The sequence below is a fragment of the Hypanus sabinus genome, chromosome 17 (assembly GCF_030144855.1).
Source record: "Hypanus sabinus isolate sHypSab1 chromosome 17, sHypSab1.hap1, whole genome shotgun sequence".
Taxonomy (NCBI): Eukaryota; Metazoa; Chordata; class Chondrichthyes; order Myliobatiformes; family Dasyatidae; genus Hypanus; species Hypanus sabinus.
Window position 1 is genome coordinate 21,465,492 of NC_082722.1, and position 18,572 is coordinate 21,484,063.

The 18,572-nt window shown below is 40.3% G+C and overlaps 1 protein-coding gene across 1 annotated transcript; it reads right to left on the bottom strand.

Annotated features, from left to right (window-relative positions):
- Positions 1 to 1,243: 1,243 nt before the first annotated feature.
- LOC132407124 (tRNA (guanine(37)-N1)-methyltransferase-like) lies at positions 1,244 to 18,158 on the bottom strand. The gene is made up of 7 exons (XM_059993419.1): positions 18,065 to 18,158; positions 15,266 to 15,292; positions 13,159 to 13,185; positions 10,867 to 10,893; positions 8,556 to 8,582; positions 3,443 to 3,469; positions 1,244 to 1,278 (listed from the first exon to the last, which is right to left on the bottom strand). The coding sequence occupies exons 1-7, from the start codon at positions 18,144 to 18,146 to the stop codon at positions 1,244 to 1,246; spliced, it is 252 nt and encodes an 83-aa protein (XP_059849402.1). The 5' UTR covers positions 18,147 to 18,158.
- Positions 18,159 to 18,572: the final 414 nt, after the last annotated feature.

The window sequence follows — 18,572 nt, forward strand, 5'->3', positions numbered from 1 at the left end:
GCCTTGGCTTTTATCCTTCCAAAGTGTGGCAAATCACACTTCTCTGGGTTGAACTCCATATGCCACTTCTCAGCACACTTCAGCATCCTATCGATGTCTGTCTGCAATCTTAGACAATCCTCTACACAATCTACAACACCACTAACGTTTGTGTCATCTGCAAACTTGCCAACTCACTCTTCCACCCCCATATCCAGGTTGTTAATACAAATCACGAAAAGTAGAGTTCCCAGAACTGATCCTTGTGCGACACCACTAGTCGCAACCCTCCAATCCAAATGTACTCCCTCCACCACAACCCTCTGCTTTCTGCAGGCAAGCAAATTCTGAATCCTCCTGGCCAAACTTCCCTGGATCCCATGGTTTCTGACTTTCTGAATTAGCCTACAGAGTTGTACCTTGTCAGATGCCTTACTAAAATCCATGTAGATCACATCCACTACACTCCCCTCATCTATATGCCTGGTCACCTCCTCAAAGAAATCAGTCATCCTTGTTAGACAATATCTGCCCTTCACAAAGACATGCTGACTGTCCTTGATCAGACCATGAGTCTCCAAATGCCCATAGATTGTACCTCTAAGAATCTTTTCCAACAGTTTTCTCACCACAGACGTAAGGCTGAGTGGTCTATAATTACGCAGACAATCCCTACTACCTTTTTTGAACAAGGGTACAACATTCGCCTCCCTCCAATCCTCCAGTACCTTTCCCATGGACATCGAGGACATAAAGATCCTAGCCACAGGCTCAGCAATCTCTTCCCTCGCCTCGTGGAGCGGCCTGGGGAATATTCTTTCACGCTCTGGGTCTTATCTGTCCTGATCTATTTTAGCAACTCCAACACCTCTTCTCCCTTAATATCAATATGCTCCAGAACATCAACCTCACTCAAATTGCCCTCATTGTCATCAATTTCCTTCTCATTGGTGAATACTGAAGAGAAGTATTCATTGACGACCTCGTTCACTTCCAAAGCCTCCAGGCACATCCTCCCAGCTTTAACTCTAATTGATCCTATCTTCACTCCTGTCAACCTTTTGCTCTTCACATATTTCAAGAATGCCTTGGTGTTTTCCTTCTGCACTATATTTCATTCAGATTTACTTTGTGAAAACATGTAGCTGAGAAATGAGGTGAATAATTGTAAAATTTCCTGAACGAACAGAAGTATTGGTCATAAGTTGGTTAAATGAGAAAGGACTCAAAGAGCTGAATGTTTCGTGTGATATTAACAATCCAGTTACTGACCTTTGCAACATTCACATTCGCAGTCCTCTGTAAGAGAAAAGTAAACACGATCTAATGTTAGGGAGTTGATTGTTGATCACCGTGACGTCACTGTGGGAAGAGATTGCTCATGGGCTCAATATTGGAGGAAAGCGCTGAGGACATGGTGCATCATGGGTAAGATTCAGTCACCTCACACACATGGTCACAGCTGGTGATCAGTTTGTAGGATCCCACCTGCCAACCAGAGCACCACGGGCCTCACACTGTGTCTGGACCATGTACCATAATGCCCGAGGTGGGAAGTTACAATATATTTTCCTGCTGATCATCTCCCGCAGCCCACACCCAAAATTGTGATCACTTAGATCACAGAACATCAAACAATACAGCACAGTACAGGCTTTCGGCTCACTATGTTGTGCCGACACTTAAACCCTGCCTCCCAAATAACCCTCCAGCTTAAATTCCTCCATATACCTGTCTAGTAGTCTCTTAAATTTCACTAGTGTATCTGCCTCCAAAAATGACTCAGGCAGAGAATTCCACGCACCACCCACTCTCTGAGCAAAAAACCTTCCTCTAATTTTCCCCTTGAACCTCCCACCCCTTATCATAAAGCCATGTCCTCTTGTATTTAGCACTGGTGCCCTGGGGAGGAAGCACTGTCCGTCCACTCTATCTATTCCTCTTAATATCTTGTATACCTTTATCATGTCTCATCTCATCCTCCTTCTCTCCAGAGAGTAAAGCCTGAGCTCCCTAAATCTCTGATCATACTCTGATCATTACTTTGAGACTCTTAAACTCTATCCCTCGACTTCTGAAAACTAATACTCCATAAGCTTTCTTAAATACTCTATCTACCTGTCAGGCAACTTTCACGGATCTGTGGACATGTACCCCCTGATCTCTCTGCTCCCACAGTCTTCCAAGTATCCTGCCATTTTCTTTGAACTCTGCCTTGGCTTTTATCCTTCCAAAGTGTGGCAAATCACACTTCTCTGGGTTGAACTCCATCTGCCACTTCTCAGCACACTTCAGCATCCTATCGATGTCTGTCTGCAATCTTAGACAATCCTCTACACAATCTACAACACCACTAACGTTTGTGTCATCTGCAAACTTGCCAACTCACTCTTCCACCCCCATATCCAGGTTGTTAATACAAATCACGAAAAGTAGAGTTCCCAGAACTGATCCTTGTGCGACACCACTAGTCGCAACCCTCCAATCCAAATGTACTCCCTCCACCACAACCCTCTGCTTTCTGCAGGCAAGCAAATTCTGAATCCTCCTGGCCAAACTTCCCTGGATCCCATGGTTTCTGACTTTCTGAATTAGCCTACAGAGTTGTACCTTGTCAGATGCCTTACTAAAATCCATGTAGATCACATCCACTACACTCCCCTCATCTATATGCCTGGTCACCTCCTCAAAGAAATCAGTCATCCTTGTTAGACAATATCTGCCCTTCACAAAGACATGCTGACTGTCCTTGATCAGACCATGAGTCTCCAAATGCCCATAGATTGTACCTCTAAGAATCTTTTCCAACAGTTTTCTCACCACAGACGTAAGGCTGAGTGGTCTATAATTACGCAGACAATCCCTACTACCTTTTTTGAACAAGGGTACAACATTCGCCTCCCTCCAATCCTCCAGTACCTTTCCCATGGACATCGAGGACATAAAGATCCTAGCCACAGGCTCAGCAATCTCTTCCCTCGCCTCGTGGAGCGGCCTGGGGAATATTCTTTCACGCTCTGGGTCTTATCTGTCCTGATCTATTTTAGCAACTCCAACACCTCTTCTCCCTTAATATCAATATGCTCCAGAACATCAACCTCACTCAAATTGCCCTCATTGTCATCAATTTCCTTCTCATTGGTGAATACCGAAGAGAAGTATTCATTGACGACCTTGTTCACTTCCAAAGCCTCCAGGCACATCCTCCCACCTTTAACTCTAATTGATCCTATCTTCACTCCTGTCAACCTTTTGCTCTTCACATATTTCAAGAATGCCTTGGGGTTTTCCTTCTGCACTATATTTCATTCAGATTTACTTTGTGAAAACATGTAGCTGAGAAATGAGGTGAATAATTGTAAAATTTCCTGAACGAACAGAAGTATTGGTCATAAGTTGGTTAAATGAGAAAGGACTCAAAGAGCTGAATGTTTCGTGTGATATTAACAATCCAGTTACTGACCTTTGCAACATTCACATTCGCAGTCCTCTGTAAGAGAAAAGTAAACACGATCTAATGTTAGGGAGTTGGTTGTTGATCACCGTGACATCGTTGTGGGAAGAGATTGCTCATGGGATCAATATTGGAGGAAAGTGCTGAGGACATGGTGCATCATGGGTAAGATTCAGTCACCTCACACACATGGTCACAGCTGGTGATCAGTTTGTAAGATCACACCTGAGAACCAGAGCACCACTGGCCTCACTGTGTCTGGACCATGTACCATAATGCCCCCCAGTCTTCCAAGTATCCTGCCATTTTCTTTGTACTCTGCCTTGGAGTTTGTCCTTCCAAAGTGTGGCAAATCACACTTCTCTGGGTGGAACTCCATCTGCCACTTCTCAGCCCACTTCTGCATCCTATCGATGTCTGTCCGCAATCTTACACCACCAAACTTTGTGTCATCTGCAAACTTGCCAACTCACTCTTCCACCCCCACATCCAGGTCATTAATACAAATCATGAAAAGTAGAGGTCACAGATCCGATCCTTGTGGGACACCACTAGTCACAACCCTCCAATCCAAATGTACTCCCTCCACCACGACCCTCTGCTTTCTGCAGGCAAGCTAATTCTGAATCCTCCTATCCAAGCTTCCCTGGATCCCAGGCCTTCTGACTTTCTGAATAGGCCTACTGTGTGGTACCTTGTCAAATGCCTTACTAAAATCCTTTTCTTTCTTTTTAAATCTGTTTATTAATTTTTAAGCAAACATAAATGAAACATGAATACAGAGAGTTTGAGAGTACATAGTTAATAGTTTAAATAGACATTCAATTAGATGATAATCATTATATCATAACCTCCCAAACTCATGGTAATTTCAAACAAAAGATGTGAAAAAAAAACCAAAAATAGAGAGAAAAAAACACTAACCAACATGGGCCATTGCATAATGTCAAATATATACTATACAGTAGTGCCAATAACTCCGAACCTCCATCCAAATAATTAAGGATAATAAAAGTGAGGTTTAGGAAAAGACAATTTAACTCATATGAAAATGTTGAATAAATGGTCTCCAAGTTTCTTCAAACTTAACTGAAGGATCAAAGACAACACTACTAATTTTTTCTAAGCTCAAATAAAAGATAGTTTGAGAAAACCACTGAAATATAGTTGGAGGATTAATTTCTTTCCAATTCCATAAAATAGATCTTCTTGCCATTACTGTAACAAATGTAATCATCCATCGAGATGAGGGGGATAGGCGATTATTATCCATCATTGGTAAACCGAAAATTGCAGTAATAGGATGCAGTTGGAAATTGATATTCAGAACTGTTGAAATAATACTGAAAATATCTTTCCAGTAATTATGCAAACAAGGACAAGACCAAAACATATGGGTCAATGAAGCAACATCAGAATGACATCTGTCACAGGTTGGATTAACATAAGACTAAAATCGAGCAAGTTTATCCTTAGACATATGAGCTCTATGTACAACCTTAAATTGTATGAGGGCATGTTTAGCACAAATAGAAGAAGAATTGACTAATTGTAAAATTTTCTCCCATTGCTCAGTGGGTATAAGATAATGAAGTTCTTTTTCCCATTCCTTCTTAATTTTTTCTGATACTTCTGGCTGTATTTTCATGATCATATTATAATTGATGGCTACTAAACCCTTCTGACAAGGATTCAGAGCTAAAAAATTTTCCGTAATGTCTGATGGTCATAGTTTCAGAAAAGACTGTAACTCATTATTCAAAATTCTAACTTGCAAATATCTAAAAAAATGAGTTTCAGGTAAATTATATTAATTAGATAGCTGTTCAAAGGACATAAAGCTATCATCTAAAAATAGATCACAAAAACATGTTAAACCTTTTGTTTTCCATAAAACAAAGGCTTGATCCATAAAAGAGGGCTGAAAAAGAAAGTTAGATATTATAGGGCTTGATAAGATGAACTTATTCAAGCCAAAAAATTTACAAAATTGAAACCAAATTCGCAATGTATGTTTAACTATAGGATTAGTTATTTGTTTATTCAATTTAGATAAAGAGAAAGGAAGTGAAAATCCTAAAATTGAAAACAATGAAAAGTCTTGTAGAGATTTACATTCCAAATTTACCCATTGTGGGCAAGCTGCTATTGTCGATTCTTGTGTCCAAAATATTAAATATCGTATATTAACTGCCCAATAGTAAAATCTCAAGTTTGGCAAAGCCAAACCGTCCTCCTTCTTAGGCTTCTGTAAATATTTTTTGTTTAGTCTAGGATTTTTATTCTGCCACAGACAGGAAGATATTTTGGAGTCAATAATATCAAAAAAAAGATTTAGGAATAAAAATTGGTAATGCTTGAAATAAATATAAGAATTTGGGTAATACCATCATCTTAATAGCATTAATTCGACCAACCAATGACAAAGATAATGGAGACCACCTGGTAACAAGTTGCTTAATTTGGTCAATTAAAGGTAAGAAATTAACTTTAAATAAATCTTTATGTTTTTTGGTAATTTTAATACCCAAATAAGTAAAATAATCTGTGACAACTTTAAATGGTAAATGTTTGTAAATTGGAACTTACATATTTAATGGAAGTAATTCGCTCTTATTAAAACTCAATTTGTAACCAGAAAAGTTACTAAACTGAGCAAGCAAGGACAAAATAGCAGGAATAGATCTCTCAGGGTCCGATATGTATAGTAACAAGTCATCAGCATATAATGATAACTTATACGTCCCTTCCCCATGAGTAATACCCAAAATATTAGGTGATACATGAATGGCTATAGCTAAAAGTTCCAAAATAATGTCAATTGTAAAGGACTTAAAGGACAGCCTTGCCTTGTACCACGGAATAACTGAAAAAAAAGGAGATCTTTGATTACTGGTAAAGACTGAAGCCAAGGGTTTATAGTATATTAATTTAATTCATGATATAAATTTCAAACTAAAATTAAAATGCTGCAATGTATTAAATAAATATGGCCATTCAACTCTATCAAATGCTTTTTCAGCATCTAAGGAAATGACACATTCTGGTATTTTGGGTGAAGGAGTATAAATAATATTAATTAATTTTCTAATGTTAAAAGATGAGTAGTGGTTTTTAATAAATCCAGTCTGATCTTCAGAAAAAAATTCGAGGTAATATATTTTCTAATCTAGTGGCCAAAATTTTACTAAAAATCTTAAAATCCGTATTCAGCAAGGATATAGGCTGAATGGATGCACATTCAGTGGGGTCTTTATCTTTTTTAAGAATTAAAGAAATAGAGGCATCATAAAAAGATTGTGGCAATTTACCTATAGTTAACGCATCTTTAAAAATTTTACAAAGCCAAGGAGAAAGTATAGAGGAAAAGGATTTAAAAAATTCTACAGTATAACCATCCGGACCAGGAGCTTTACCAGAATTCATTGCAAAAGTAGCCTTTTTTATTTCAGTTTCCATAATAGGTGCGTCAAGGAATACACTATCCTCTATTGTTAATTTTGGGATATTCAATTTTCTTTAAAATTCATCTATTATAGAAGAATCCTCAACAAATTTTGATTGATATAAAGAATTATAAAAATCTTGAAAGGTTTTATTTATCTCTTTATGGTCGATCGTCAGAGTGACATCTTGTTTACGAATCCTAGTAATTTGTCTTTAAACCGAAGCAGTTTTCAATTGATTAGCCAATAATTTGCCAGACTTATCTCCATGTACGTAAAACTGTGTTCTAGATTTAATTAACTGATTTTCAATTGAAGAGGATAATAACAAACTATGCTCCATTTGAAGTTCCACCCTTTCTTTATAAAGTCTTTGCTGGGAGTCACTGAATAAAAATGATCAATTGCTTTGATTTTATCAACCAAAGTTAATATTTTAGAATTAGTTTGTTTCCTAACTCCAGCAGAGTATGAAATAATCTGTCCACAAATAAATGCTTTAAAAGTGTCCCATAAAATTCCACTAGAGATCTCTGCTGTAGAATTTGTTGAGAAAAACAAATCAATTTGTTGTTTAATAAAATTAAGAAAGTCTAAGTCCTGCAATAAAATAGGGTTGAACCTCCAAGATTTAGCATTAGTAGATGAGTCCATTGTCTTAATAGATAGCTTCAAAGGTGCATGGTCAGAAATGGTAATGGAGTCATATTTTCAATCGATAACATCTGTGAGTAAATGGTGATCAATAAAAAATAATCAATTCTTGAATAATTATGATAATAATGAGAAAAGTATGAAAACTCTTTGTCATTGGGGTGTAAAAAACGCCATATTTCAGAAATTCCAGAATCAACCTTAAAGGAATTAATAAGAGAGGCCGATTTATTCAGAAGAGCTTGGGTGGGCTTAGATCTATCCATCGAAGGGTTTAAACAACAGTTAAAATCCCCTCCCATTATCAGCATGTACCGTTTTAAATTAGGAAAGGATGTAAATAGACACTTAAAAATGCAGGACAATCAGTGTTTGGAGCATAAACATTAACTAAAAATACTTTTTGATTAAAAAGTAGACCAGTAAAAAGCAAAAATCTACCTTGTGGGTCTGAAATTGTTTCATAGTGTATAAAGGAGGTTGAAGAGTCTATAAAAATGGAAATACCTCTTACATTGGCTTGAGAATTCGAGTGATACTGTTGCTCTTCCCAAAACCTAAAAAAGCGTTGACTATCCACCTTCCTCACATGAGTCTCTTGTACAAAGATAATATTAGCATTCATTCTATGGAATACTTTGCATATTTTTTTCCATTTGATTGGATGGTTTAAAACATTAGTATTCCAAGAAACAAAATTAATAATCTTATCCATATTGCCAATATCTATTACAATTAACACATAAGGTTAAAAAAAAGATGAACTCATGAATCCGGAAGAGGGAAGTAGGTTCAACCATTTTTGTAGTTTCAAATCAGCCCATATTTCAAGAATGCCTTGGGGTTTTCCCTTTGCAGTGTATTTCATTGAGGCTTACTTTGTGAAAACATGTAGCTGAGAAATGAGGTTAATAATTGTAAAATTCCCTGAATGAACATCGGTATTGGTTATAAATTGGTTAAATGGGAAACGATTCAAAGAGCTGAATGTTTCTTGTGATATTAACAAACCAGTTACTGACCTGTGCAACATTTACATTTGCAGTCCTCTGTAAGGGAAAAATAAACAAAATCTAATGTTAGAGAGTTGATCGTTGATCACCGTGACGTCACTGTGGGAAGAGATTGCTCATGGGATCAATATTGGAGGAAAGCACTGAGGACACGGTGCATCATGGGTAAGATTCAGTCACCTCACACACATGGTCACAGCTGGTGATCAGTTTGTAGGATCCCACCTGACAACCAGAGCACCACGGGCCTCACACTGTGTCTGGACCATGTATCATTATGTCTGAGGTGGGAAGTTACAATATATCTTCCTGCTGATCATCTCCCGCAGCCCACACCCAAAATTGTAATCACTTAGATCATAGAACATCAAACAACACAGCACAGTACAGGCTTTCGGCTCACTATGTTGTGCCGACCCTTAAATCCTGCCCCGATAATATCCTCCAGCATAAATTCCTCCATATACTTTTCTAGTAGTCTCTTAAATTTCACTAGTGTATCTGCCTCCAACACTGACTCAGGCAGTGAATTACACGCACCAGCCACTCTCTGAGTAAAAAACCTTCCTCTAATATTCCCCTTGAACTTCCCACCCCTTATCTTAAAGCCATGTCCCCTTGTATTTAGCACTGGTGCCCTGGGGATGAGGTGCTGGCTGTCCACTCTATCTATTCCTCATAATACCTTGTATACCTCTATCGTGTCTCGTCTGATCCTCCTTCTCTCCAGAGAGTAAAGCCCGAGCTCCCTAAATCTCTGATCATATTGCATAGCAGGCACCATCCTGGAAAATCTCCTTTGTACCCTTTCCAATTGTTCCACATCCTTTCTACTGTGAGGCGACCAGAACTGGACGCAGTACTCCAAGGGTGCCCTAACCAGAATTTTAGAGAGCTGCATCATTACCTCGTGACTCGTAAACACTATCACTCGACTTATGAAAACTAATACGGCATAAGCTTTCTTAAATAATCTATCTACCTCTCAGGCAACTGTCACGGATCTGTCGACATATACCCCCCGATCCTTCTGCTCCCCCAGTCTCCCAAGTATCCTGCTATTTTCTCTGTACTCTGCCTTGGAGTTTCTCCTTCCAAAGTGAAGCAACTCACACTTCTCTGGGTGGAACTCCATCTGCCACTTCTCAGCCCACTTCAGCATCCTATCAATGTCTGTCTGCAATCTTACACAATCCTCTACACAATCTACAACACCACCAACCTTTGTGTCATCTGCAAACTTGCCAACTCACCCTTCAACCCACTCATCCAGGCCGTTAATACAAATCACAAAAAGTAGAGGTCCCATCCTTTTGGGACACCACTAGTCACAACACTCCAATCCAAATGTACTCCCTCCACCATGAAACTCTGCTTTCTGCAGGCAAGCCAATTCTGAATCCTCCTGGCCAAGCTTCCCTGGATCCCATGCCTTCTGACTTTCTGAATAAGCCTACTGTGTGGTACCTTGTCAATTGCCTTACTGAAATCCATGTAGATCACATCCACTGAACCACCCTCATCTATATGCCTGGTCACCTCCTCAAAGAAATCAATCAGGCTTGTTAGACAATATCTGCCCTTCACAAAGCCATGCTGACTGACCCTGATCAGCCTATGATTCTCTAAATGCCCATAGATTCTATTTCCAAGAATCTTTTCCAACAGCTTTCTCACCGCAGATGTAAGGCTGACTGGTCTATAATTACCCAGACTAACCCTACTACATTTTTTGAAGAAGGGGACAACAGTCACCTCCCTCCAATCCTCCAGTACCACTCCCATGGACATCGAGGACATAATGATCCTAGCCAGAAGCTCAGCAATCTCTTCCCTCACCTTTTGGAGCAGCCTGGGTAATATTCTGTCATGCCTGGGGACTCATCCGTCCTAATCTATTTTAGCAACTCCAACAGCTCTTCTCTCTTAATATCAATATGCTCCAGAACATCAACCTCACTCAAATTGCCCTCACTGTCATCAAGTTCTTTCTCATTGGTGAATACCGAAGAGAAGTATTGATTGAGTACCTTGTTCACTTCCACAGACGCCAGGCACATCTTCCCACCTTTAACTCTAATTGATCCTATCTTCACTCCTGTCAACCTTTTGCTCTTCACATATTTCAAGAATGCCATGGGGTTTTCCTTCTGCACTATATTTCATTCTGATTTACTTTGTGAAAACATGTAGCTGAGAAATGGGGTTAATAATTGTAAAATTTCCTGAATGAACATCGATATTGGTTATAAATTGGTTAAATGGGAAAGGATTCAAAGAGCTGAATGTTTCTTGTGATATTAACAATCCAGTTACAGACCTTTGCACCGTTCACGTATGCAGTCCTCTGTAAGAGAAAAATAAACACCATCTAATGTTAGGGAGTTGATTGATGATCACCGTGACATCACTGTGGGAAGAGATTGCTCATGGGAGCAATATTGGAGGAAAGCGCTGAGGACATGGTGCATCATGGGTAAGATTCAGTCACCTCACACACATGGTCACAGCTGGTGATCAGTTTGTAGGATCCCACCTGCCAACCAGAGCACCACTGGCCTCACACTGTCTCTGGACCATGTATCATAATGCCTGAGGTGGGAAGTTAAATACATCTTCCTGCTGATAATCTACACCAGCCCACACCCAAAATTGTAATCACTTAGAACATAGAACATCAAACAATACAGCACAGCTTTCGGCTCACTATGTTGTGCCGACCCTTAAACCCTGCCTCCCAAATAACCCTCCAGCTTAAATTACTCCATATACTTTTCTAGTAGTCTCTTAAATTTCACTAGTGTATCTGCCTCCACCACTGACTCAAGCAGAGAATTCCATGCACCAGCCACTCTCTGAGTAAATAACCTTCCTCTAAATTTCCCATTGAACTTCCCAACCTTAACTTAAAGCCATGTCCCCTTGTATTTAGCAGTGATGCCCTGGGGAAGAGGCGCTGGCTGTCCACTCTATCTATTCATATTAATATCTTGTATACCTCTATCATGACTCGTCTCATCCTCCTTCTCTCCAGAGAGTACAGCCCGAGCTCCCTAAATCTCTGATCATATTGCATAGCAGGCACCATCCTGGAAAATCTCCTTTGTACCCTTTCCAATTGTTCCACATCCTTTCTGCTGTGAGGCGACCAGAACTGGACGCAGTACTCCAAGGGTGACCTAACCAAAATTTTAGAGAGCTGCATCATTACCTCGTGACTCTTAAACTCTATCCCTGGACTTATGAAAACTAATACTCCATAAGCTTGCTTAGATACTCTATCTACCTCTCAGGCAACTTTCACGGATCTGTCGACATATACCCCCCGATCCCTCTGCTCCCCCAGTCTCCCAAGTATCCTGCCATTTTCTTTGTACTCTGCCTTGGAGTTTCTCCTTCCAAAGTGTAGCACCTCACACTTCTCTGGGATGAATTCCATCTGCCACTGCTCAGCCCACTTCAGCATCCTGTCAATATCTGTCTGCAATCTTACACAATACTATATACCACTAAACTTTCTGTCATCTGCAAACTTGCCAACACACACTTCCACCCCCACATCCAGGTTGTTAATACAAATCACGAAAAGTAGACGTCAGAGATCCGATCCTTGTGGGACACCACTAGTCACAACCCTCCAATCCAAATGTACTCCCTCCACCACGACCCTCTGCTTTCTGCAGGCAAGCCAATTCTGAATCCTCCTGGCCAAGCTTCCCTGGATCCCATGCCTTCTGACTTTCTGAATAAGCCTACTGTGCGGTACCTTGTCAAATGTCTTATTAAAATCCATGTCAATCACATCCACTGCACTACCCTCATCTACATGCCTGGTCACCTTCTCAACGAAAACAATCAGGCTTGTTAGACAATATCTGCCCTTCACAAAGACATGCTGACTGTCCCTGATCAGACCATGATTCTCTAAATGCCCATAGATTCTATTTCTAAGAATCTTTTCCAACAGCTTTCTCACCACAGACGTAAGGCTGACTGGTCTGTAATTACCCAGTCTATCCCTACTATATTTTTGAACAAGAGGACAACGTTCGCCTCCCTCCAGTCCTCTGGTACCATTCCCATGGACATCGAGGACCATCAAGATCCTAGCCAGAGGCTCAGCAGACTCTTCCCTCGCTTTGTGGACCAGCTTGTGTAATATTCTATCACGACTTATCCGTCCTAATCCATTTTGGCAACTCCATCACTTCTTCTCCCTTAATATCAATATGCTCCAGAAAATCAACTTCACACAAATTGCCCTCACTGTCATCAAGTTCCTTCTCATTGGTGAATACCGAAGAGAAGTATTCATTGAGTAATTCATTCACTTCCACAGCCTCCTGGTACATCTTCCCACCTTTAACTCTAATTGATCCTATCTTCACTCCTGTCAACCTTTTGCTCTTCACGTATTTCAAGAATGCCTTGGGGTTTTCCTTTTGCACTGTATTTCATTCAGATTTACTTTATGAAAGCATGTAGCTGAGAAATAAGGTTAATAATTGTAAAATTTCCTGAACCAACATCAGTATTGGTCATAAATTGGTTAAATGGGAAAGGCTTCAAAGAGCTGAATGTTTCTTGTGATATTAACAATCCAGTTACTGACCTGTGCAACATTCACATTTGCAGTCCTCTGTAAGGGAAAAGTAAACACGATATAATGTTAGGGAGTTGATTGTTGATCACCGTGACGTCACTGTGGGAAGAGATTGCTCATGGGATCAATATTGGAGGAAAGCACTGAGGACATGGTGTTTTTTGAGTAAGTCACCTCACAGACATGGTCACGGTTTCTGATCAGATTGTTGGATGTTGTGAGAGGCTTAAACCCTTAAACCCTGCCTCCCATATAACCCTCCAGCATAAATTCCTCCATATACCTGTCTAGTAGTCTCTTAAACTTCACTAGTGTATCTGCCTCCAACACTGACTCAGGCAGTGAATTCCATGCACCAGCCACTCTCTGAGTAAAAAACCTTCCTCTAATATCCCCCTTGAACTTCCCACCCCTTAACTTAAAGCCATGTCCTCTTGTATTGAGCTGTGGTGCCCTGGGGATGAGGCTCTGTCTGTCCACTCTATCTATTCCTCAGAGTATCTTGTATACCTCTATCATGTCTCCTCTCATCCTCTTTCTCTCCAGAGAGTAAAGCCCTAGCTCCCTAAATCTCTGATCATATTGTATAGCAGGCACCATCATGGTAAATCTCCTTTGTACCCTTTCCAATTGTTCCACATCCTTTCTACTGTGAGGTGAGCAGAACTGGACACAGTACTCCAAGTGTACCCTAACCAGAATTTTATACAGCTGCATCATTACCTTGAACTCTTAAACTCTATCCCTTGACTTCTGAAAATTAATACTCCATAAGCTTTCTTAAATACTCTATCTACCTGTCAGGCAGCTTTCACAGATCTGTCGACATGTACCCCCCCGATCCCTCTGCTCCTCCAGACTCCTGCCAATAACTTTGTACTCTGCCTTGGAGATTTTCCTTCCAAAGTGTGGCAACTCACACTTCTCTGGGTTGAACTCCATCTGCCACTTCTCAGCCCACTTCTGCATCCTCTCAATGTCTGTCTGCAATCTTACACAATACTATACACCACCAAACTTTGTGTCATCTGCAAGTTTGCCAGATCACCCTTCCACCCCCATATCCAGGTCGTTAATACAAATCACGAAAAGTAGAGTTCCCAGAACCAATCCTTGAGGGACACCACTAGTCACAACCCTCCAATCCAAATGTACTCCCTCCTCCATGACCCTCTGCTTTCTGCAGGCAAGCAAATTCTGAATCCTCCTGGCCAAACTTCCCTGGATCCCATGCCTTCTGACTTTCTGAATAAGCTTACAGTGTGGTACCTTGTCAATTGCCTTACTAAAATCCATGTTGATCAAATCCACTGCACTACCCTCATCTATATGCCTGGTCTCCTCCTCAAAGAAATCAATCAGGCTTGTTAGACAATATCTACCCTTCACAAAGACATGCTGACTGTCCCTGATCAGATCATGATTCTCTAAAGGCCCATAGATTCTATCTCTAAGAATCTTTTCCAACAACTTTCCCACCACAGACGTAAGGCTCACTGGTCTATCATTACCCAGACCATTCCTACTACCTTTTTTGAACAAGGGGACAACATTCGCCTCCCTCCAATCCTCTGGTACAATTCCTATGAACACTGAGGACATAAAGATCCTAGCCAGAGGCTCAGCAATCTCTTCCCTCGCCTCATGGCACAGCCTGAGGAATATTCCGTCAGGCCCTGGGGACCTATCCGTCCTAATGTATTTTAGTAACTCCAACACCTCTCCTCCCTTAATATCAATATGCTCCAGAACATCAACCTCACACAAATTGTCCTCACTGTCATCAAGTTCCTTCTCATTGGTGAATACCGAAGAGAAGTATTCTTTGAGGACCTCCTTCGTTTCCACAGCTTCCAGGCACATCTTCCCACCTTTATCTCTAATTGATCCTATCTTCACTCCTGTCAACCTTTTGCTCTTCACATATTTCAAGAATGCCTTGGGGTTTTCCTTTTGCACTGTATTTCATTCAGATTTACTTTATGAAAACATGTAGCTGAAAAACAAGGTTAATAATTGTTAAATTTCCTGAACGAAATTGGTCATAAATTGGTTAAATGGGAAAGGATTCAAAGAGCTGAATGTTTCTTGTGATATTAACAATCCAGTTACTGACCTTTGCAACATGCACATTTGCAGTCCTCTGTAAGGGAAAAAGAAACACGATCTAATGTTAGACAGATGATGTTTGATCACCGTGACGTCACTGTGGGAAGAGATTGCTCATGGGATCAATATTGGAGGAAAGCGCTGAGGACATGATGCATCATGGGTAAGATTCATTCACCTCACACACATGGTCACAGCTGGTGATCAGTTTGTAGGATCCCACCTGCCAACCAGAGCACCACTGGCCTCACACTGTGTCTGGACCATGTACCATAATGTCTGAGGGAAAACTTACTATATATCATTCTGCAGACGCTCTCCCCCAGCCTGCACCTGGAAGTAGAATCACTTGCACTGTATTTCATTCACTGCTGTGTCTGGGCCATGCATAATTATGTCTGCAGTGGGAACTTACTGAACAAATAATGATGTCATTTTTACCCACATTACAATCACTTACAAACTATTTCACTTTAATTCAATCTAATGGATGTTATGATTTTCTTTTCCTGGGGCACATGGGCATGGACTTAGTCTCGAAAAGGGGGGCAGACAATCAGCTTGGGAAGAATGCTCGACTGCTCACTGCCCGGTTCTGCAAATGGCCACCTTGACCAAAACATTGTGAATGCCTGGGTCTCTGTATATCATTGCATTGTGGGAATTTAGTTACTCATAAATTCAATGCACAAATCCATAAGAATTTATATCTCAGCAGATCCAGGCAATATGTGAGAAGGGGATGCAAGTTGGTATTGAGATCAGGAACCAGTTATGACCTCACTGATTATCAGGGGAGTCTCAAAGTCAGGAGTAAGCTTCCGATTCTTTTCTTTTCTGAATTGTACCCCAAGTATCTACATACACTGAAGAAATTCCATGCTTCCCCCCAAGGATGAGTGTGACATTGTTTTATCCTTTATCCACATCTAACATCATAGACGATAAGTTTGAAATAAAGTACCCAAAAGGCACAGACAGGTCTGTCACTGTGTTACACTGGAGACAGTCCTGTCTCCCATCACCACAATTACTTATTTTACTTTATCCCACATCTAACTCTACAGACGGAATTTTTAAATAAATCATCCAATTGTAGAGTGTGGAAACTTACTCTGGAAATGTTCAGCTGTAGTGTACCAAGGGTCATCCTCTCAGGTATCCCATATTGGGATATCCTGAAACAGGACTTCAGGTTGCAAGATCTCAGTCTTTGCAACTTTCAGTCTTGGTCTGAGCAAAAGTTACCCTTCAACTTTTTATTTTCACTTGTGGTTAGCTGAGGATTCAAGGAGCTGGGGGACCCAAATATCAATAAAAATGTAATCAATGACTATCTGGCCCTTCATGGGGGCCATAAGGATAAAGAAACAGAGTACTCAGTTTTGGGAATCCAAAGTTATTCAATTTCATTGATTAGAAAGCTCTAACATATTTTTTCCATATCAACCAGTATTTTCACCCCACCATTTGTCAGGGATTTCTTTTCCCCTGACAACTTGTCGTTTATTGAGATTTCTCATTAATTTGGTTAAAAATGAAAGTATTCATAAAGCCGGAAGTTTCTCATCTTGTTAACATTTAAGCTACTGACCTTGTTGCTTGCCTACTTTAGATCCACTCTGGCAATTTATTTCAGTAGAGACAGAAAGAGAGAACCACTATTAGTCAGTTGCTGCAGAAGCTCATCCGTCAGATCTCCTTTAAACTTCACCTCTCACAGTCTGTATCTTCCGGTTGGAGACTCTCTTGTCCTCATAAAGAGCCTATGAGCATCTATCTTATCCAAGACCCTCATAGTTCTGGAAAACTCTATAAGATCACTCTTGAGACAATACATAGTAAAGAGAAATAGCCAAACCTATGCAATTTCCCCTTATAGCTGCAATCCTCCATTCCAGGTAACATTCTTGTGAACATCTCTGCACTCTCTCCATTGCTCGTGCATCCGCCCAGTGGTGTGCTGACCAGAAATTTACACAATACTCCATCAATATTTCTAAAGATGCTGCCATTGACTTTGTACTTCCTTCCAGCATGTGACTTCCAGAAGAGAATTACCGCACACTTGCCTGGATTAAGTTGGATCTACCATTGATCTGCCCATCTCCACACAAATGCCACATGGCAGTTGTGGATTAACATTCAGTTAATAATTTAAACAAAAACAAATTTAATTCAATTTCCTTTTTCTACACAAGGCATCCACCTCCACCATCTTGACAGTGATTTACATACCACTGAGATGGTATTTGGTATGCTCCATGATGTTTTGGACTCAAACAAAGACCTTAAGTCCTCTCTGATATAAGTGCCCTCACTAGAGGGAATCTATAGTGTAGCCACCTACTCTTCAAAGGCTAGACCTCTTCCCTCTTTATTGTCCATGGTGAGTTTAGCTGCCAATACCCACTATTCGAGCACTGGGTTCCCCTCCCTACCAAAGAGGAGATAGTTCCAGTTGGTGAAGTAGCTTAAACACAGTTCATTTATTTTTAGGGAGTTTTGTGTGAAAACTATTTAAAGTCACTCCTGAGACTCCTATGCTCAAACAAGTAAAAGAACCCTAGCCTATCCAATCTCTCCTTGTATTCAGCACATTTCATAACCTTAGGACATTCCAACTGTCTTTATATTGTGGGATATTTCTCGTGTTGAGTTGAGAATGTTTTGAAAGTACATTTTTCAAGCTAAGACTGAGGAAGGTTGAATATAAGATGCACAAGTCATTCACTTATTTCTACTAATTGTAAAAACATGAAAGCAATCAAAGATGTAACACAAATGAAGAAATAACGTATCTTACCAGATAGCATTCCAATAATGAAGATAAACAAAATAATGCTTTCTGTTTTCCATCTGGAGGTACGTCCCCTTGGGTTTTCCATTGTGGAAGTATCAAATGGCTAAAGAAATAAAAACAATGAATTGCTGCAAATTATATTGCATGGTAGGTGTTTCTACTAGTCTTATAGGCATAGAAAAATAAAACACAATAATAAACCATTCGGCCCATCTAATCTGTGCTAAACCATTTAAACTGCCTACTCTCATCTATCTGCACCAGGACAACAGCCCTCCATACCCCTACTATCTGCATACCTATCCAGACTTCTCTGAAATGTTGAAATCAAATCCACTTGCACCACTTCCACTGGCAGCTCATTCCATACTCCTACGGCCCTCTGAGTGAATAAGTTTCCCCTCATGATTCCTTAAGCTTTTCACCTTTCACCCTTAACCCATGACATCCATTTGTAGTCCCAACCAACCTCAGTGGAAAATACTTGCTCGCATTTACCTGCTCTATACCC

Excerpts from the sequence above, each read along its gene's own strand:
- LOC132407124 (XM_059993419.1), bottom strand. The coding sequence starts at position 18,146 with ATGGAAAACCCAAGGGGACGTACCTCCAGATGGAAAACAGAAAGCATT. Across the intron at positions 8,583-10,866 it reads CATACGTGAACGGTGCAAAG|AGGACTGCAAATGTAAATGT; the intron begins GTCTGTAACTGG and ends TTTCCCTTACAG. Across the intron at positions 1,279-3,442 it reads CGAATGTGAATGTTGCAAAG|AGGACTGCGAATGTGAATGT; the intron begins GTCAGTAACTGG and ends TTTCTCTTACAG.